We start from the raw sequence: 22,020 nt of genomic DNA, 5'->3' as shown, positions 1-22,020 counted from the left end.
TCAGGAATACAAGGGACATAGTTAACATAATAAAGGCAATTTACAGCAAACCAATGGCCATCATCAAATTAAATGTAGAGAAACCTAAAGTGATTCCACTAAAATCAGGGACAAGACAAGGCTGTCCACTCTCTCTTTATCTATTCAATATAGTGCTCAAAGTTCTAGCTAGGGCAATAAGACAACTGAAGAGGATCAAAAGAATACAAATTGGAAAGGAAGAAGTCAAAATATCTTTACCTGAAGATGATATGATAGTATACATAAATGACGCCAAAAATTCTGCCAGGGAACTCCTACAGCTGAAAAACACCTTCAGCAAAGTGGCTGGATATAAAATTAACTCAAAAAGCATCAGTAGCCCTCCTATATACAAACAATAAATGAGCTGAGAAAGAAATCACAGAAACAACATCCTTCACAAAAGCTGCAGATAATATAAAATACTTTGGTGTAACTCTAACCAAGCAAATGAAATACCTATATGACAAGAACTTCAAGTATTTAAAGAAAGAAATTGGAGAAGATATCAGAAGATGGAATGATCTCCCATGCTCATGGACAGATAGGACTGACATAGTAAAAATGGCAGTCTTACTAAAAGCAATCTACAGATTCATTGCAAATACTCAACTTCATATGGAAAAAAAAAACAGCATAGAAAAACAATCCTGTACAATAAAAAAAATTCCAGAGATATCACTATCCTTGATTTCAAGCACTACTACAGGGCTATAGTAATAAAAGCCACATGGTATTAGCATAAACACAGACAAGTGGATCAATGGAATCGAACTGAAGACCCAGAAGTAAGTCCACACAATAATGGACACTTGATTTTTGATAAAGAAGCCAAAATTATACAATGGAAAAAAGAAAGCAGCTTCAACAAATGGTGCCAGCATAACTGGATGTCAACATATAGAAGACTGCAAATAGATCCAAGTCTATCACCCTGCACAAAACACAAGTCCAAGTAGATCAAAGACCTCAACATAAAACCAGATACACTGAACCTGACAGAAGAGAAAGTGGGGAATAGCTTTGAACAACTTCCTGAACAGATCACCAATAATGCAGGCACTAAGATCAACAATTAATAAGTGGGACCTCCTGAAACAGAAAAGCTTCTGTAAGGCAAAGGACCCTGTCAATAAGACAAAACAGCAGCCTACAAAATGGGAAAAGATCTTCACCAACCCTACATCTGACAGAAGACTGATATCCAAAATATATAAAGAACTCAAGAAAATAGACATCAATAAACCAAATAATCCAATTAAAAAATGGGGTACAGATCTAAACAGAAAATTCTCAATAGAGGAATCATAAATGGCTGAGAATCACTTAAATAAATGTTCAACATTGTTAGCCATCAAAGAAATGCAAATCAAAATGACTCTGAGATTTCATCTTACACCTTTCAAAATGGCTAAGAGCAAAAACACAAGTGACAGCCTATGTTGGAGAGGATGTGGAGCAAGGGGAACACCTTCCATTGCTGGTGGGAGTGCAAACTTGTACAGCCACTTTGGAAATCATTATGGCAGTTTCTCAGAAAAATGGGAATTGATCTATTTCAAGACCCAGCTATATCACTCTTGGGCACATACTCAAGGAATGCTCAATCATACCACAAGGACACTTGCTCAACTATGTTCATAGCAGCTTTATTCATAATAGCAAGAACGTGGAAACAACCTAGATGTCCCTCAACTGAAAAATGGATAGAGAAAATGTGATACTTTTATAAAATGGAGTATTACACAGCTGTTAAAAAAATGACATCAGGAAATTTGCAGGCAAATGGATGGAACTAGAAAAGATCATCCTGAGTAAAGTAACCAAGACTCAGAAAGACAAACATGGTATGTACTCACTTATAGGTGGATACTAGCTGTAAAGTAAAGTAAAAGATAACCATGCTATGGTCCACCCAGAGAAGCTAGGTAACAAGGAGAGCTCAAGTGGAGAAGACTCTTGAACATCACTGTGAAGAGGAAATAGAATAGATATCACAGGCAGACACGGAGAGAGGTCTGGATGGGGGTGGGGTATGGGGATGGGAACAGGAAGGATCGGGTCAGGGGAGGATGGAGGGAGGGAGTACTGGGAAAGACAACTGGAATCGGGGGCATCTCTGGGAAGAACTAGAAACCTAGTACAACAGAAGCTCCCAGGAATCTATGAGGGTGACCCTAGCTAAGACTCCTACAATGAGAGATATGGAGCCTGAACCTGGCTGTCTCCTGTAACCAGGCAAGACTTCTAGTGGAATGACTGGAACACCAGCCCAGCCCCAAAATTTTCGACCTACAATCTGTCCTGACTACAAGATATGCTGGGGTAAAGGTGGCACAGAAATTGTGGGAGTATCAAACCACTGACTAGTCCAGTTTGAGGCCCATACCATGAGAGGGAGCTCATCCCTGACACTGCCTGGAGGGCCAGAACCCAGAGGTGGAATAGCCCAGAGACCTAGGAAAGAGCCAAACACAACTGGCAAAAAAAGAAAAAAAGTCAGTGAAATGATTCCTAATGGTATTCTGCTATACTCATAAATTGATGCCTAGTCCAATCACCATTAGAGAAGTTTCACCCAGCAGCTGATGGAAACAGATGTAGAGGCCCACAGTCAAACATTAGGAAGAGTTCAGGGAATTCTGCAGGAGAAGGGGAGAAAGGAATGTAGAAGCCAGAGGGGTCAAGGACACCACAAGAAAACCCACAGAATCAACTAACCTGGGCTCACAGGAGCTCATAGAGACTGAACCGACAACCTGATGCCCCACTGCCCCGTGAGGATTTATATGAAGGTAATGGGTACTGGAGAGGGAGAGCCATGTACTCCAGTGGTGCAGCCACTGGTAAGGCACCCAAAACCTTTTTTAAAAATTGAATGTATTTATTTTAGTTTATTTGCATGTGCAAGTGTTCTGTCTGCATGCATGTCTGTGCACCATGTGTGTGCTTGGTGCCTGCGGAGGCTAACAGAGGGCACGGTCACCTGGGACTGGGACTGCAGACCACTGGCAGCGGTACTCCCTGGACTGAATAGACCTCATTACACATAAATTATACTACTATAAAGGTGATTTCTAAAAAATCTAGAAGTACTCATTCCTAAGTATTTTTAAATACATATTAATCAGTCCTTTGTTACATGGTCTTTTAAGTGACCTGGATAAAGCTGGTGTCTGCACACTTGGAACATGGCTGCTGGTCGTACCTACAGTGGAGTTAACTGGCCACAGGACAGCTGGGTCTGCAAGGGTCTGCTGTTACCAAACTGTTCCCCCAGGATGCTCCTGTTTACACACCCCCAAGTTCCTTTAAAACCTTTATATTCCTCATCTTCACTTCCTTTTATTTATCTCAATTAATAAAAATCATTTTATAGTTCTACCAATCTTTGAAACTGCTCTTACCAAGGTCATCACACATGGCTTAATTTAAAAACTCAGAGCTTCTCTATAGTTTTAATCATTATTGGTCAGTTCTTTGCTCTATTTCACAGCGACTATTTCACTGTAGCTTCTTCTAGAAAGCAGCCAAGAAGTAATACGTTTCTCAAAGTTCTTTCAAGTATTCTCTGATGGAGCGGGGATACAAATTTGACATGGCTCAAAACAGACAAAAGTCTTATCTTAACAACTTTCTTATGTCAGAGGGCTGGAGAGATGGCTCAGAAGTTAAGAGCACTGGCTCCTCTCCTAGAGGACCTGGGTTTAATTCCCAGCACCACATGGCAGCTCACAAATGACTAACACCCTTTTACGGTCTCATCAGACACCAGACACATGCATGGTGCACAAATATATATATGCAGGCAAAACACCCATACACATAAACAATAATAAAAAATGTAAGCCTATGTGAATTTTAACCAATGATATACTCCCATTTAACATGTTTAAAATTAATTACCATTGAGATCAATTAATGGTAGAAAATACATCACACTTATAATATGACTTTATATAGACAATGCCGGAAGCCACGTATCCCTTGGGACATGTGTAAGCTTAGTTCAAGAAACACAGACTTGTTCAAAATTGCAGAGCCTCCATTTCAACATAAGTCTATGCATCTAAAATGCTCAAGAGCTTTCTCCTCTGATGATAATCTTTACCATTTATTTTGTTTCTCTATGGCTTGGATTTTATCAATCATAAAGTATTTGAGAGAATTATAAAAGTATGTGATTTCTCCTTTAATGAAACTGGCTGAGCATGAATGAATGTTCGGCTTGCCTGAGTTCTGGGCAAAAAGAAGAAAAGGAAATTGCAGAGGAGAGATGAAGGAAGGAAAGGAGGAAAAGGAAGATATTTCACAGATTTCTCTCAAGAAAGAAGAGAACCATAGGTAGAGGTGGGAAAAAATTAGCTCTTCTATATTTAACCAGAATGAGCAAGCATATCTGTAATTACACCTCCAAACTTAAGAACATACTGACTTTTCACAGAAACAAAAAGTGGTATCAACTTAAACTGTACAATTTTGCAAACAAGGCAGGCCTGTCTGTACAGCCCCTGATTTCCTCCCTCCCTCCACTCCTCTCTGGCTTCCAGCAAAGCACCTGCCTATTCTGTCCATCCGTAAATATCTCCAAACATCAAATGAAGAACCACAGAAGAGCTCCCGAAAATTCTGATGCATGCAGCAAACTCTCCCAAATTCATCTTTTTATATTCAATAATTAAAAAAAAAAAAAGCAAGTGTTGTTGGTACTAGCTTATCTGAAGGACCCCATCCAAGGGGAAGGCTTACATCAAATTTGTAATGCTGAATGGTGGACACCTGGAGCCCTCTTACCTTTATGGTCACAAGAAAGAAGGTGTAAAGGAACATGAGATCATGCTTTGACACTGCCAGATGCTTGGTCTGCTGGAAAGTGAAGATGATTGACCCCAGCAGCGTCACCTTGGAGGGGCTGAAAGGAAATAACATTTTAAGTCAGTGACAAATGTACTCTGTCTACAATTTTTTCAGAGTGCTCTGTAAACATTAACTTAAGGAATGGACTATTAACAGATTAACACAAAATGAGCTGTGTGAATACATTTTTAAAGTCTCAGAAATGCTGAGTTATATAAACTTTAAAACCTTCTCTCATAACACAAATAATTAAGAGGTTATTTTTACCGACTCTGTGTGTGTGTGTGTGTGTGTGTGTGTGTGTGTGTGTGTGCATTGTGCTGGCTAGCTCTATGTCAACAACACAAGCTAGAGCTATCTGAAAGGAGGGAAACTCAGCTGAGAAAATGCCTCCTTGAGATCCAGCTAGAGGGCATTTTCTCAATTAGTAATTGATGGGGGAGGGCCCAGCCCATTGTGGGTGGTGCCATTCAGGGGCTGATGGTCCTGGGTTCTGTAAGAAAGCAAGCCAAACAAGCCAGGAAGAAGCAAGCCAGTAAGCAGCTCACCTCCATGGCCTCTGCATCAGCTTCTGCCTTCACATTCCTGTCCTATTTGAGTCCCTGTTCTGACTTCCTTTGGTGATGTACAGTATTGTGGAAGTGTAAGCCAAATAAACTCTTTCCTCCCCAAGTTTCTTTGGTCATGGTGTTTGATCAGCAATAAGACAAGTACTAAGAGTTCTTGACCACTGAGCTAACCCTTCAGGCCCAAGCCTTTTCAGAATGTCCATTATGTTTCCATAGTGCAGTATTTCAGAAACATATTTGTCCATCTAACATCTTTTTAAAGGACTTGAAGGTTTCATGCCCCACCGTGCACATCTAGAATTAGTCCTGAAAAACCATTCATGATAAACAAGCCCCCAAGACAGATGAGAGAAGTGGGAAAGAAAGCCTTTCCTGTTCCATGACATAAATGCCACCACTGGACAATTTGAAGCTGCTGTAGAGAATGGTGAGTAAGATGTACACAGTCGTTCTCGGAAAGCAGTATGAGCTAGGCATGGTGGCACACCTTTAATCCCAGTTCTTGGGAGGCAAAGGCAGGTGGATATCTGTGAGTTCAAGGCAGGCCTAGGCTACATAGTGAGACCCTGTGAGCCAGCTCTAGTTTATCACCTTGAGCACAGCAGGTCAGTCTTTGCTAATATCTTAAGTAGTATTAATGCCAAAATTATGAAACTGCTATACTGCTACCCTACCAAATCAACAGCAGTATTTTTATCTTACACACTTATCATGTACTTAGGTATCTCAGTAAAGACCTCAGATAAACTATAAACTATGAGAATGCTACACTGCAACCATGAAAAAATATTTTTATAAGCCAGTTTACTATTTAAAGGTTACTAAAGTATTATAAACTAAGGACTGGGTTCTAAACAGTATAAGATCCAGACTTCACATAATAATATGAATAGCAATCATGTCTTAGAATAGTGATTCCTGAACTTTTATTGTATATTCCTACAGTTTTTAGTATTTTAAGACAATTACTAATATGAATGGACTTGTTAGTTTATATATGTATAACTGTTATACAATGTACACAAGATTGAACATTTAAAAGTATAAAAGGCAAATGAGGGCTGTGGAGATGGCAGCGGGTAAGAAGACCCTTGCTGTACAATGTGAAGGTCACACTGGATCCCTAGAACCCACAAAGGCCACCAGCAATCCCAGTGCACAGGAGGCAGATAGGGAAATCCCTGGAGCAGCCTGGCTAGCCAGGATGCCTGAAACAGTGAGCTCCATGTTCATGAAAGACCTCACTTCAACACACAAGGTGAAGACATATCACTAAAAACATCTGAATTCCACATGCACAAACATGCACTAGTATGCATATGCACCCACACATGTGAACACATGTGGTGATATTTTATTTGTGCTGAAATGTGGTGGTATTTGTATGTTAATAAAGTTTGTCCGGAGATTCCATAAACAAAAGTCAGGCAGTGATAGCACATGCCATTAATCTGATCACATGGCAGGCAGAGTCTCTGTGTGTTCAAGGACACAGCCAAGCATGGTGACACATGCCTTTAATCCCAGTACTAACCATAGAGACCTGGAGGTCTGTACAGACAGGCAGTGATGAGGAAGTGAGATAGCTGGGCTAAGAGCCAATGAGAAGGCAGAACAGCAAGGCAATAAAGGCATGGGTAGATAGGAAGTAGCTCTCTTGGGAAGCTATGGCAGCGTGGTGAGCTAAGGTTAGCTGGTGGCTCTCACTATTTCTCTGATCTCTAAGGCTTTCACCCCTGTATTTGGCTCTGTTTTTATTATTTAATAAGACTGTTTAAAAATTTGCACACACACACACACACACACACACACACACACGAGGCCCACCCCCCCTCCCCCCCCCCCCCTCCCCACCCCATCCCCGTGGAATCCGATTTATCTTGTTCTTTTGGTGTTCTAACCCCTTGGATCCTACACTAAAGCAGCTCACTAAGAAAAAGGCTTTGACATACACACTGACTGACCATTTTGGATTACGTTTTCTTAAAGAGTGACTCTAAAAAATAAGTAGTTTGTAGATAATTGGGAAAGGACACTGGAGAGGATTTAAAGAAGATTTAAATCAAAGTAGTAGATTTGTTATGAAGATTGAGACGCCCTGGAAAATTCTATCATGTCTCCTTCCAAAGCACAGTGGTGGAACAGAGGCTGGCTACAGTCACAGATACTCCCCTTCCAAAGGGAAAGGAGAGATCCCTGGCACCAAGACATCTCAAACATCCAGCAGATGGAGTTCCACTGGATTCCAGGGCTACAGCTGCAGGTTCCATGCTTTAATTTTACACAGCATGGCTCTGGCCTCTGGACTTGAACTGTAGCCTGTGAGACCGGCCTATCAAGCTCCCCACTCCTTCCTCAAAACTACTTGGTCCTCTTCCTTGTTTCAGGACTTAGTCTCATACCTACATCATACATACAGAAAGCTAGGATCTGCATATGAGGAGAACAAGTTCATGTTGCACATTAAGTAGGTTTTGTTATTGTTGCTATGTATATGGGTGCTTTGCATGCATGTATATACTGTATACCAGGTGTGTGCCTGGTGCCCACAGGGGCCAGAAGAAGCCATCAGATCCACTGGAACTGAGTCACAAAAAGTTTGAGACATCACCTGGGTGCCAGGAGCTGAACCTGGGTCCTCTGTAAGAGCAGCAAGTGATCTTAACCACTGAGCCAGCTCTCCAGCCTCCCAGCTGTTTTATAAAGGAGAGGAATCCACAGAAAACTGATGTTGACTTTAGCAGTTCACCTGGGAAAGTAAACTCTTAGAATGAATCTGCTGGTTTTCTTCCCATTTCGATTGCCATTTATTTCTCGGGTACATTTCAGCCACCTACACAGTTCCAAAACTGTTCTTTTCCAAGAAGCTGGGTAGTAGCTACGACTGTAGGCCCAGCGCTCAGTATGATATATACCACTTACAAAGACATCTTCAGCCACTCATCACCTTTTGGTTTCCAATCTCCTTTTAGCAACTGTTCACAAGATGTGACAATAACACCCCCTGCACCTAAAAAGGAGAAGAAGAGAAAGAAAAAAATATTTAACCAGTTTTCTTAAGAAAACACATGGCAGGGGAAGTCAGACTTTCCCCTCCTGCTTTAAATCCAAGATTACCAAAATAGAATTCTTGAGAGGAAGAAAAAGTAGTCTTCTGTGTATTGAAATCTGAGACAACTGCATTCTCTCTCCCAGCATGACAACCGCCTGTCTTACTGTGATCTACAGTTAAAGCTGAGATCTCAAGCAGAGAGATGCATATATAGAATTGTTTTGTGAAAAGTAAGATCCTCTCTTAATATTTCTTTCCTTGACATGGTTAGTTTTCGGTGCAGCATACTGTAACAGAGGTTCCAGAAGTATGTTCGATGCTTACATAGACAACACCAGGGTTAGTGACATAGCCCAGTTGGTAGAAACACTTGCCTAGCATGTATCAATCCCCAGCAATGCATGAACCAGGCATGGCAGCACTTTCCTGTGATCCCAGCACTCAGGAGGTAGAGGCAGTATGGTCACAAGTTCAAGGTCATCCTCAACTACATAGTCTACCTAGTCTCAAAAAGAAAGAATATAAAATAATTATATTAGCAATTAGAACAATGAGAATATGAATATTTGCTACTTCTAACAACTCACAAGAAAGGAATATAAAGCAATTTGTTTTCATTTTTAGACAGGGTCTTTCTATGTAGCCTAGGGTGGCCTAGAAATCACTGTGTAGCTCAACCTGGTTTCAAACTTGTGACCTCCTGCCTCAGCCTCCCAAGTACTCAGATTACAGGTGTGCACCACCATGCTCAGCATCAGCAATGCTAGTTAATGTACATGACCTACAAAAGTTCTCATAAACTGTTTCATTTATGGCAAAATAATTAATTATGATTGCATATGGTTCAAGAAAACCTAGAGCAATTATTCATAAGGAACTTTACAAGGCCATCAGGCTCAAAATTATGGGTGAACACTAATTCTCATGTAAGTAACTTTTAAATTAACTTTAGTAGCTAAAAAAGACAAGGTTTTCACTTTCCAATAAGAGTTATTAAAGTATGTGATCCCCACTCCTGAAAACAGAGAAGTATTCAGAGTTACAGTACATCAATAACAGAATATGTATTATTAATATTATTAATATTATTATACACATACTATTAATATTACCTCGGGCCCATCCAATAGCTATCATGACTATCCAGCCATTTTTGTAATAGCTATTAGCATGTGTGACTCCACCTACTATTTTCCAAGTTCTGGTCACTTCCTTCATTCCCGCAGCCAGGAGCTGAATAGGTAGATATGAATAGCCCTGGGAAACTAGGTCACGTGGGCAAAAAAATACAATATACCTGAAATTAAAATTTAAATATTTTAATATGTAAATAATATCAGAAGACTAGAAGTGAAAATCTAAATCATCATCACTAGCAACATGGCATAACACAAAGAGTGTGATTATCCATAAAGCTTGGAACATTATTTCAAAAAAAGGAGACTGGACATCAGGTTGTTTTTTAACTCACACAAAACATATATAATCTGTCTGTGTCATGATGAGGGAAAGGAGTCACACTTTGCAATACTCCATAGAGTTTTTAACTTATTCATACAGTTTTAGAACAAACAGGAACATAATTTATTACCAAAAGGAAGCAAGTGCACCATCAGTTCCAGCACGTACAGGCCCCGGTCACTTAGTGTCTTTGTTCTTAGGGAAAAGGAATCAAACAAAGGAGCCTTTTGGTAAATGAACAGAGGTTGCATTTCAACTCCTGTTAACATCTTGACCTGTGTCCCTTAGCTTAGGGCATTAAGTTAAAATCTGTGCAAAGATAGAGACAGCTCACAAGGAAATGGGTCTATGTTATGGAAAATGTATTTCCATGCAGCTGAAAGAATATGAAGCTCAGTCTTTAATTTGGTGAATATGCTTAGTTTTAGCCAATGAAGTTGTTGCTAGTTTAAGAATAACTCACCCATTCTCTGGAGAATCGCAGTTTTAAACTTCATTTGTTCTCCAGCATCCCCTCAAATACTATCAGTGGTATTTACTAGAAACTACACTGTTTCTTCCCTCCATTCCTAAGAGACAGTTCGGTGCATAAAGCACAACAGATCTTCTTCTAATGGGGTGATGCAGAACACTCGGCAGGGAAACGTGTTGGGGTTCTTTTGAAAGCAAGAGTTAATTTTATTCCAATTCATGAGTCATAAACTCACAAACCTCCAGTGTATTCACGGAATATGAAATATTTGCCAACACACTGCTCCAGAAACCTAACATGGGAAGCAACGGTTTGGTCAGCCTCCACATCCCTTCTTCGTCTTACTCGCTAATTATTCCTCCTCCTCCTCCTCCTTCTTCTTCAAAGTCCCACTCCAACACCACTATACCCATGGCCCTGGAAGGTCTGTTCCGTTTCATCTCAGTTCAGACAAGCAGCAGCTCTAGGCAACTGTAGCAGCTGGCTGTCATGCCTAAAAATGCTCTTTAGACATTGTTCTCTACAATATAAAATAAAGGCTAGAGTGCTCCTAAGTAGATTACACTGGTCGCTGGATGACAGGAATCCTGCAACTTATCAGCTGTCCTCTAACCAAAAACTCAGCACAATGAAAAATAGCTCTGAATCATTCATTAGCATTCAATCTAGGGGGAAAACACAAAACATAGCAAAGAATCACTGGAAAATTACAAAATCTGGGAGAAAGAAATGAAGTATCTAGAGACGATTTTATGTCATCTGAGATAAGATTTTATAGTTTAAAATTTTTACATGGACATAGGATCTTTTCAAAGTCTTTATATGTATAAGTGATTTACAGGAAGTTAGACAATGGACAGAAAAAGCATATACACTTAAGTAATAAATTGTATATATATATATATATTCTTAATAAGAGTAAACAATCTTTTGGTATCTATTAGAGATTCGATTAAGAACAGACACTGTGGTTTTGCTTCAGCAGTAATTCATGCTAGGAAGAACATACTCAAAAGAAGACGAAAAACCGTATCACAATGACTCTATCTGCATTCCCTAACTCTATCTTTAACATGTGTGAAAACCTATTACTACATCAGCAATTCTGGACTTTACATCCAACTATGTGACACTATAACATATAGTCTATAATTTATAATTATTGCTACTTCTGAGTCCTAAGTTTTATTCTATTTTTCTAATGTACAGCTACAATGATCTCACATGTTAACGAAACCCTGTGCCCACGTGAGCTGCCACGGAGTAAAGGAACAGCTCTTGGTCATGCTCAAGACTTACAAATAAGCACGTCCGACAAATGACTCCACTTGCTCTGTGACACAAGCTAGCTATGTGACGTTTCTCTGATGAATTAGTGGACCAACAGTCATTAATTAAACAGCAGGTCTCCTCTGTAAAGAGGATAATTCCACCTTAAGTTTCCAACATCTAAAATACCTTTACCTTGGAAGCACTAAAAAAAAAAAAAAAAAAATACAGCGGAGAGAAAAGAAGATAACAATGGAGTTCTCACGTGACACAGAGTAGAAGTTAGTCTAAAACAGGATACAACCAACAAATGCAAGCTAAACCAGTTTAGCCAGGTTTTAAGATGGGAGCATAACTTAGGTTACAGCCAGAGGCTGGGCAGAGAGGAGGGCTAATCATTAAGAACATTGCTTCATTTACTATCAGTTCTCCTTTTCTGTCAAAGGCAGCATCACTTAACTGAGCCAAACAACACACTGCAGCCATGTTGGTCTTATGCAACAGCTCTGCTCTGCTCTGCAGTGAGGACTTTTGTTGATATGTCTTGAAAATACCTATAAAACGATGGCTCATATATCCCCTCATCTAAAGGTAATCTCACTACAGTATGCTTGGGAGTTTAAGGAAAACATTCTGAGACATAAAATCAATGCATGGAAAAATTATAAAATATGTACTGTCCCCATAAATAGATTTTTAAAAAGAAAACTTGAATGAAACACTATGTTGTGTTGGGTGTTGGGACAGTAGCTAGCTATACACTGACAGAACCAAGGTCTTGTTTGTCTTTACCAGTAGATGGCGCTAACCTCCAGACATGTGCGATGTGTGCACTGAGAAGCTATGGTTAAAGCTGACCTTGCTATATGACTTCCCAAATCAATTGACTCTTAAGTCGGAAGAAGCACAGTCAAAAAACTTTATTCTAAATGTTAAAACTTCTAATATTAAAATAGCAAAATATACTGCCTGAAAGCCAGCATCATTTTTCATATTTAAGAGACTGTAAGGCCAACATTCCTATTTCCAGAATTCAAAGCAATTCACTGCTTATGCACCAACTAGATTAAATAGCCAAGGTTTAAACCAGAGCTCCAGCTACCTAATATCTCTGATACCTTGTATAAGTCATTAACCTCAATAATCTGTTAAGGATAAAACAGTACTCACCTCACAGGACTTTCCAGAGCTTCAAAGAGCCAAAATAAGAGACAGGGATAAAAACTGGTGATGTGCACCAAGTATATACTGAGCAAAACCTAAGACTGAATGAAAACTAAGTAGGGAAGACTGGCGTACTAGCCATGAAACTCCAACAGTGTAAAACACACCCTTGTTTTAAAGATGGATATGACTAAATGTACATGAGCAAAGAACAGAATAAAATTCATTAGCAATGTCAGAATATTCTAATTTTGTTATATCCTTTGCCCAATAAAAAACAGAATTCTTTGTATGTCAGTAAACTAAGTATTACATATGTAACAGAGATAAGATAAATAAAAACTCCACAGTATTTTGAATTTGAATTAGAAATACACATCAATATGAACTTGAGTCATTTTCTTTTTCTTTGCCTGAACTCAGCTCAGTGGATGCCCTAGCAACACCTTTAATGCTCTAAGTGAGGCTTAGAAAACTATTTCTCACTTTAAAAAAAAACTCTAAAACTAAAACTAATTCCAGAAGAAGTGTAAGAGTCTTACAGTACCAGAGGCAAGGATGCTAATCCCAGGGCTGGGGGTTCCTCTGAAAAGTCTCCCACTGGCCAAAGATGGGACAATTAGCTTCAAATCATGACAAAAATTGAAATCTATAGAATCTCACAAAACATCCTTTTAAAAAATTAATCATCTTTGCAGGAGATCAGTAAGTAAAAGAACCAATCAACCATGCTGCTTTTCTATGAGCCGTACACCGGGCTTACCAAAGACCAGGAAGTCAGAAGAGTCTATTACCCCTGTATGTGTGTGCTGAAAAATATGCTCTTTCCACTTATAACATACCTTTTAAATGTAAAGGCATACATTCATAGGCATGAAATTGTATTTCATTTGCTGGATCAACTAATCAAGATCTGTAGTTGCTTGCTACTCAAATCCAGAAATCACAGAACACAGCAATCCACTCTTTTGAAGGTATATCTACTGATCTGAACAGTTCTTGGTGGCACAGTTAACAAAGTGAGTTTCTGCTCTGATATAATGTTTTCTAGAAGTAAGACAAACCAGCATTTTTAAAAAGCCAACTGGTAACATCTGCGATGTTAATGAATCTGAGAAGGAAACAGAGGAGGAGGATATGACAGTCACAGAAGGTCTGTGACGGAAGGTAACATTAGCAGTCTGGGGTTGGAGGAGACAGAGAAGTGAAGGAAGAACAAAGTCCCGAGGCAGGACACCTTATGCGTTCAAGCAGCAAGTTCAGTGTGCTAGAATGAAGTAGGGGACAGACCGGTTACACATAACAGCAAAGAGAACAGAGGGAGACTTTGTAGGGATGTACAGGCCATGGTCAAACTCAGGATTTGTTCCTAATTACTGCACACACGAGTGACATACTATAACATATTTTAAGATAATCACTTTATCATTATGTGAAGAAGAGATTTAGGGGGGTAATGAAAGAAGCAACTAGCCCATGTAGGAAATTACTAAAAGTCCAGGCCAGACATGGGAGGCTCAGTATTTAAGACTAGAAACAGGAGAGGCAGAAGTACAGAATCTGGCTGTCTTAGTTCTTACATAGTTTCAGCATTTAAACAACATTTAAAAACTCAAAATGTTAGTATCCTTCTAAAATAATATAGAAATGGAAGTCCTTTAGAAGTGCTCTGGAAGACGATACTGTGATATGATTAAGCAAGTCTATGAGCTACTGTAGCTGTCACGCATGGAGGCTCTAAGGTCACACTTGTTCTGATTCTAGCCCTGCCACCTACTAGATATGACAGTTACAGCAGCTGTCCCATGTCTCGGTGTCCTTGCTGTCAAATGGCAGTTACAACGGCTACCTCGGCTAGGACAGTGGGCAGAACACATTTGATACAAAAATGGAAGGCGGAATACTGGGGTCTGAAGGATAATGAAGAGGACCAGGGAGGTCAGGAAGGATGTGGGAATCAGCCAAAACTGAATACTGGGGTCTGAAGGATAATGGAGGAGAGCCAGGGAGGTCAGGAAGGATCGGGAGAATCAGCCAAACCTGAGCACGAACGAGAATACCACAAGGAAATTTGATACATGTAAGCTAGTTTTTTTTAATTTTTAAGGGGCTGAAGAGACATCTCAGGAGTTTAGAACAGTAGCTGCTCTTACAGAGGACCTGGATTCAATTCTCAGCACCCACATGGTGGCTTACAACTCTGTTATTTCAGTTCCAGGGTATCCAACGCCCTTTTGTGGACTCTCAAGGCACCAGGCATACACATGGTGCAATACATACATTCAAACAAAACACCCATCCACATAAAATAAAAATAAATCTTTTTAAAAAACTAATTACAATAGCTCATCGTTAAGTATGAAAATAAATAATTTACCTAATATATAATATTAATTCAATAGATACTAGCTAGCAAATGAATAACTCCACGCCACCTACTTTCCACAGCTGAAAAATATAAACTATTAAAGAGAGAAAGTGGTGCTCTTAATGAAAGCAAGCAGCAGTACTTACAGTAGAATCACTGTAAGACTTTCCTGTCTGAGTTTAAAGTAGTATATTCTCTTCTCTCTCATTTGATAGCTTGAGTCATGATCTTAGATACCATCTACTTGAGAGTGAAACCTGTCTGTAATCACTGTTAGTAAAAAAAAATCCTAATTCCACAAACTACATTGCATTTAAAAAAAAAACCAAAAACTCAGTAAGACCTGGAATCCTGTTCATATGGAGGAGGGTCATCGTGCAGAATAGTTCAATGCACTCAGTCATTCCATATCTAATTAGATAGCTTACGTGTTTATTAGATGTTTCAAATAGTTATAGAATAATTCATAATTTAGCCATAGATTAGAGAGATGTAACATAGTGTTTCATAGTATTTAAGTCATTTTTTTCCTCTTAATGTCACCAACAAAAGATTTTGTCAGAAAAAAAAATTACAATAGCTACTTCATAGGACTAATGATTTAGCTAATATATAATATTAATTCAATAATTACTACTTTCCACAGCCACAGGTTCCCACTACTACTTTACCACTACTAGTATTATTTATAATATCCCTGTTTATAAGTACTTAAGAATAATTAAATTATTATAATAAAAATGAATTTTTAAATATATTTATTATTGTTTGCACGTGCATGATGGGGGTGCTGCATGCCACAATGGACAAGTGGAAGTCAAGAGGGCTACTTTGTGTGGCTGATTCTCTCCTTCAGCCTTGATGTGAGTGCTGGGGCTACAATTCAGGTGGCCAGGCTTGTGCCCCAAGCTCCTTTACCTACTGAGCCATCTCACCAGGCCCAGTAAAAATGAATTCTAAACTGGGCGGTGGTGGCACACACCTTTAATCCCAGCACTCGGGAGGCAGAGGCAGGCAGATCTCTTGAGTTTCAGGACAGCCAGGGCTACACAATGAGACATTGAATCAATCTATCTATCTCTCTATCAACAAACAAACAAATTAAATAAATAAATAAATAAAATCCAACAAAGAGGAAGACAAGAAAACTATAAATAAGCCATAATCACTTGGACTTTCTGTTTAGTTGTTCATATTTAAGCTTTTATCATGTCATAATTCTATGTGTTAGAGTTTGTTTCACAAAATAAAATATTTGGACCAATACTTCATGTTCTCTCACATTAAAAAGTTCCCTCAAAAACCTGTGAGAACAATTGTCACTGGGAGAAGACAGGGGAGAAAGGGCAAGAGGTAAATTTGCACTTAAAACCTTGGGCACTGTTGTGTTCATTCACTGCACATGCATGAACTTAAGGACTTAAATAAAAACCTTAAAGGAAAAGGAGCTGTGTTACCACCATCTACACAAGAATTCTTAAAATCCCTCACAGTGCAACATAAGGGCAACTTACCAGATTGAAGAAGCCAGTAAAATATTAGTGTGGTTTGTAAGGAACTTCAATGGAGGCTCTGCAAGCAGTACACAGGACAAAATTCCTCCACCAAAGCAGTGGAGCATAGCACTCAACCAGCTGGACACGGGATTGCTCCACGCCACTGCCGCTGCTCCTGAAATGACGGAGTACAAACGTGCTCTGAGATAGTTGTCCATTCACAACAAAGCTTCAAGGACCCATCACACCAGAAAAACAAACCAAATCTGTAATTTCCCATGAATTATATTCATGAGTGTGCTAATCACGATCATCTAAACCAGTATTCTTTTTAAGTCAGTATCTTTATTGTGTGGGGTGTGGTGGGGTGGCTGAATGTGGGTGCGTGTATATGTGGGTATGTTGCGGGGCTATTCTGCAGTGCAGGCATATGGAGGTCTGACGTTGATGTCAGACCAGCTTTCTTCAATCATGTCTCGGTGTTATTTTTGAAACAGGGACTCTCCAGAACCTGAAGCCTGCTTTTCATTTAGACTGACTGGCCAAAATGAGCCCCTGGATCTGCCTTCTCCAACCCCTGGTGCTGGGGTTAGTCACGTGCTGCTTTGCTTGGCTTTTATTTTGGTATGGAGATCCAGAGTGAGCTCTCCATGCTTGTGCACTTTACCTGCTGAGTCATCTAACCCCAAAACAACCCATTTTCCTTTTTAGAAAAGGTGGGTGGGGAGAAAAGTGAGAGACAGCACACTGTCTATGTGCACGGCTGACAGTGCACTTGCTTACGCATGCACACGTAGAAGCTGGGGTTGACTCGGGGTTTCTTCCCATATTGCTCTCTGTCTTTTAGGGGTTTTTTTTAGGCAGAGCACTCTGTAATCTTGGCTGGCCTGGAACTCTCTATGTACATGAGGTTAGTGTCTAGAGATCCACCTGCCTCATCCTCCTGAATGCTGGAATTAAAGGCATACACCACTATGCCTGGGTCCCTCTTATTTTAGAGACAGGGCCACTCAGTGAATCTGGAGCTGTTTTACTATATTGGCCAGTAAGCAAACTCCTAGGACCTACCTGCCTCCGTCCTCCCAGCACTTGGGTTACAGGCATGCACAGCCCCATACCCGGCTTTAATATGGGGGCTGGGGATATAAACTCAGGTCCTCATGCTTGCCCAGCAAATACTTTACCCACTAAAGCCATCTCCCATCCCCAGAAGTATTTTTAATGACTGATTTTGACATCCTTAAAATACCATCCAAGTTCTTCTTGCCAGTTTCCTAGTAACAGATGGTTAATTTTAAAAGGTTCCCACTTAGCATTTCCCTTCATCCCAAATCTTACTGTAAGCGCTCCTAGACAATGTGGCAAAGGAATATAGTATGAAAGGTCGGAGGCCAGTGAGATGGCTCAGCAGGTAAAAGCACTTGTTACCAGTCTGACAAACTAAGTCTGATCCCCAGGACAGACATGGTGGAAGGAGAGAACCAAATCCCACACACTGTCCTCTGACCACCACACAGGCGCATGTGCACACACATACACACATATATACACATACACACACACACACACAAATGTAGTCGGAGGTTTCTCCGGTCCTGCCCGGCCCTGTGGTCGGTACAAATCTCCCCCTCCTGGGTCCTGCAGTAAACACACAGAGGCTTATATTACTTGCAAACTGTCTGGCCTATGGGTCAGGCTTCTTGCTAGATAGCTCTTATATTTTAAATTAACCCATTTCTATTAATCTATGTTTTGCCATGTATTCTGTGGCTTTACCGGTCTGTGGGCATCTTGCTTCTCCTTTGGTGGAGGCTGGCATCTGTCCGGTCTCTGCCTTTTTTCTTCCTGTCTCTCTCCTTAGATTTTCTACCTGCCTCTAAGCTGCCTTCCCATAAACCAAAGTAGCTTTATTTATCAACCAATCAGAGCAACACATATTAACAGCATACTGAAAGACATCCCACAGCACACAATAAAGAGTGTAATTAATTTTATTTAAAAGAAAAGTTGGGCCAGTCCAATGGCTCAGTGGGTAGAGGAGCTTGTACAAGGCTGACAGCCTGAGTTCAATCCCCAGAACCCATGTAAAGGTGGAAGGAAAGAATCAGTCCCACAAGCTGTTCTCTGACCTCCACACATGTGCTGCAGTACCCTACCATCACCAATAACAAACTCCTTTTGGTTTTTTGAAGAAAGGTTTATAACCTTAAGTACTTTAGAAAACGTAAGAGGCTACAGTAAACAAACTAAGCTTTCAACATCTCAGGCTGGAAACAGGAACAAACTCCAAGGTCAGATAACGGGGGAGGGCTAGAGAGCTCGCTCAGTGGCTAAAAGCACACATTGCTCCTAATGGCTCATCTTGGTTGTCACCCTGACTACAGTTGGAACCAACTAAAACCCAAGCAGCTGGGCCTACCTGTGAGGATTTTCTTGTTTGGATCATTTGAAGTGGGTTGATCCACTCTAAATCTGGGCCACACCTGCTGGTGGCAGCCTACATCTAAGGACAGAGAAGAAGGAAGCTTTTGCTTTTTGCCTGCTTGCCTTCAGTCTCGCTGGCAAGTTCATCTACCCTGGTGCTTAGGCATTCCTCCACTGGTATCAGAATCTTTGGGATTCCAAAGTAAACTGAAGACAGCAACTCCACAGAATCCTCTGGGACTCCAGCACCAGACTGGGACTGCTAAGACATCCAGTTCATGAACTGAACAGCTAGATCCTTGGCCTTTCCACTAGGAGACAGTCATTATTGGACTACCTAGACCACAGCCTGTAAGCCACTCTAATGAATTCATACATATATGAATATATTAGAGAACACTGATTGATACACTGCTTTTGCATGGTTCCCAGCACCTACATCAAGCAGCTCAGAACAGCCTATAACTCTAGGTCCAGGGCATCTGGCATCCTCTTGTGACCTCCGTAGGGACAGCACTCAAGTGCACAAATACATACATACATACATACACACATATACACACACACACACACACACACACACACACTTTAAAAAGAAAATCTTAAAAATGACATTTTTAAATTAATGAGAAATATGTATTTTACCATCTAAAAATTAGTCCTAACAAATGACTTATGATTTATAGAAGAAAATAACTGGAGGGAGAAACCCAATAGAAACTACTCTGAACATCAAGTGATTCTAGACCTGAAGTTCTGAGAACACACTACCATTTCTGTGGGATTTCTTTCAAAATATATAACCAGAATTAATCTAATCTAATCTGCAAAACCCAAGTAGAAGGCTACTCTGAAGAAGAAAAACCTGGCCTTTACCTTTAAAATATCTAGATCAAGGAACAAGCACAGTATGCATACACAAGCACATTTGAGCATGCGCGCGCGCGCACACACACACACACACACACACACACACACACACACACACTGGCCAATTTGTTTCAAGGTTAATTTCTTACAGTGACAACTATTGGATATACGAGAACTGATGAAATTTACAGACTGAGGCAGAAAAAATGTATTTTTATCACAGTTAAACTTTCTGATTTTTATAACTGTATTGTGGTCCAATATACTATCTTAAATAATTAGAAGTGACTAGACAAAATGCCTCTAATTTATACTTACACAGCCCTAAAAATAATATGCACAAGTAGGAAATTTCAGAGTGGAAAAATAAGAATAACAAAAAGTAAACACTTGGTAAATATTAAGTAAGTACTATGTAGGAGGTCCTTAACCAATTATTCTGGAACTTGATTTATAACTCTAAAATTATCAAAAGAAAAATTAATTAAAACATAAAAACAGTCCAAACTAGAAAAACAGAAGCAATTTCAAGAAGTACAAAGTGACTACATGAACAACAAAAATTATAGCATGAAACCTTTTGTGAAGGAATACTAAACACTGTGTATGTTGTTAAGATATATAAATAGAGTGCACAGAAACCAGTGTGCACTAACAAACTATTAACTGTTAGTATGAGAATCCTGGCCTTTATGGAAGATGATCAGGAAAATTTGAGGTTTAGTTTTTACTTATGTATTTATTAAGACAGTCTCATACATTCCACACTGGCTTCAAACTCATTATCGAGATGAGGATGACTCCTCACACACAGGTATACCCTGGCTAGCACTAGGGGTGAGTTCTCCAAATGGAAACTCCATCTAAATGAGATTCAAAGTGTGACACTTTGCCATCACTATGAAGATATTCCTCAAGTAACTGATTATTTCTGCTACATTCACATTTAGAAAACACTGGCTCAGTGTTATTCTAACAAATGATTAACCTTTACCCTATACTGAGCATTCACTGGCTAATAAGCGGACCTATATACATCCAGACTTCCCTTTACCCATCAAAACAATACAAATCAAATGTATCAAATGCTTATTCGTTTCTGATTATGCCTAACAAATACCATTTCCCACAACTTCAATTTACTCATTGCACTTAAGACATTCCCATATTCTTGAACTTGTGCACAAGTTATAGCTGCATTTTAAGATTTAATCTTTGAGATTTTAAAAGAGACCTCAGTAAGGAATGGGCACTCTAAAAATGTTCATATGACAGAAAAACATATGTGAAATATTTCAAACCATTTAAGCATTAAAATTATGCTACCATGAGTTTCCCTTACCTAGCATTGTCACAATTTAAACAAGGAGTTAGGAGTACCAGTTGTAGCTAGAGTTTTCCTGCCTGGCCCACAGTCAGAGCAAATCTCTTTCACCTGCCAGTCCCACAGCCTCTCAGACCCGACCAAGCAAACACAGAGACTTATGTTGCTTTCAAACTGTATGGCCGTGGCAGGCTTCTTGCTAACTGTTCTTATGTCTTAAATTAATCCATTTCCTTTAATCTATACCTTGCCACATGGCTCGTGGCTTACCGGCATCTTCACAAGCTGCTTCTCATCGTGGTGGCTGGCAGTGTCTCTCTGACTCAGCCTTCCACTTCCCAGCTTTATTCTCCTCCTTGTCCCGCCTACACTTCCTGCCTAGCCAATGGCCAATCAGTGTTTTATTTATCGACTAATTAGCAACACATTTGCCATACAGAACTTCCCACAGCAACCAGTAGCTCTCTAACTTCTGGACAGGGCTTCAATCTCTTTTGCATTAAATTTCATCATTCATAATATGAAAATATTATATACTCTATAAGGATTTAAAATAAGACAACATACTTTTATGTTGAGTACATGGTAGACACTGCTGGCTGATTTACTTGCTGAATGGATCAATCTGGGAGCAGAGATAAACAGGCTAAAGGAAAGCCTAGGGCTGCTGCTC

At 39.8% G+C, this 22,020-nt stretch overlaps 1 protein-coding gene across 1 annotated transcript in view; it reads right to left on the bottom strand.

The window, feature by feature from the left end:
• Positions 1-22,020, bottom strand: part of Tmem38b (transmembrane protein 38B) — a 45,550-nt gene that overhangs the window by 6,448 nt on the left and 17,082 nt on the right. Inside the window, exons 2-5 of the mRNA XM_059254366.1 lie at positions 16,748-16,904; positions 9,612-9,796; positions 8,370-8,457; positions 4,816-4,933 (exon numbers count right to left, since the gene is read on the bottom strand). Of these exons, the coding sequence (XP_059110349.1) occupies positions 4,816-4,933; positions 8,370-8,457; positions 9,612-9,796; positions 16,748-16,904 (548 nt within the window). The remainder of the gene's footprint in view (positions 1-4,815; positions 4,934-8,369; positions 8,458-9,611; positions 9,797-16,747; positions 16,905-22,020) is intronic.

This window comes from Peromyscus eremicus, chromosome 2 (assembly GCF_949786415.1).
Source record: "Peromyscus eremicus chromosome 2, PerEre_H2_v1, whole genome shotgun sequence".
Taxonomy (NCBI): domain Eukaryota; kingdom Metazoa; phylum Chordata; class Mammalia; order Rodentia; family Cricetidae; genus Peromyscus; species Peromyscus eremicus.
Note: the sequence above shows the minus strand (reverse complement) of the source record. Positions and strands in the feature narration are given on the sequence as shown.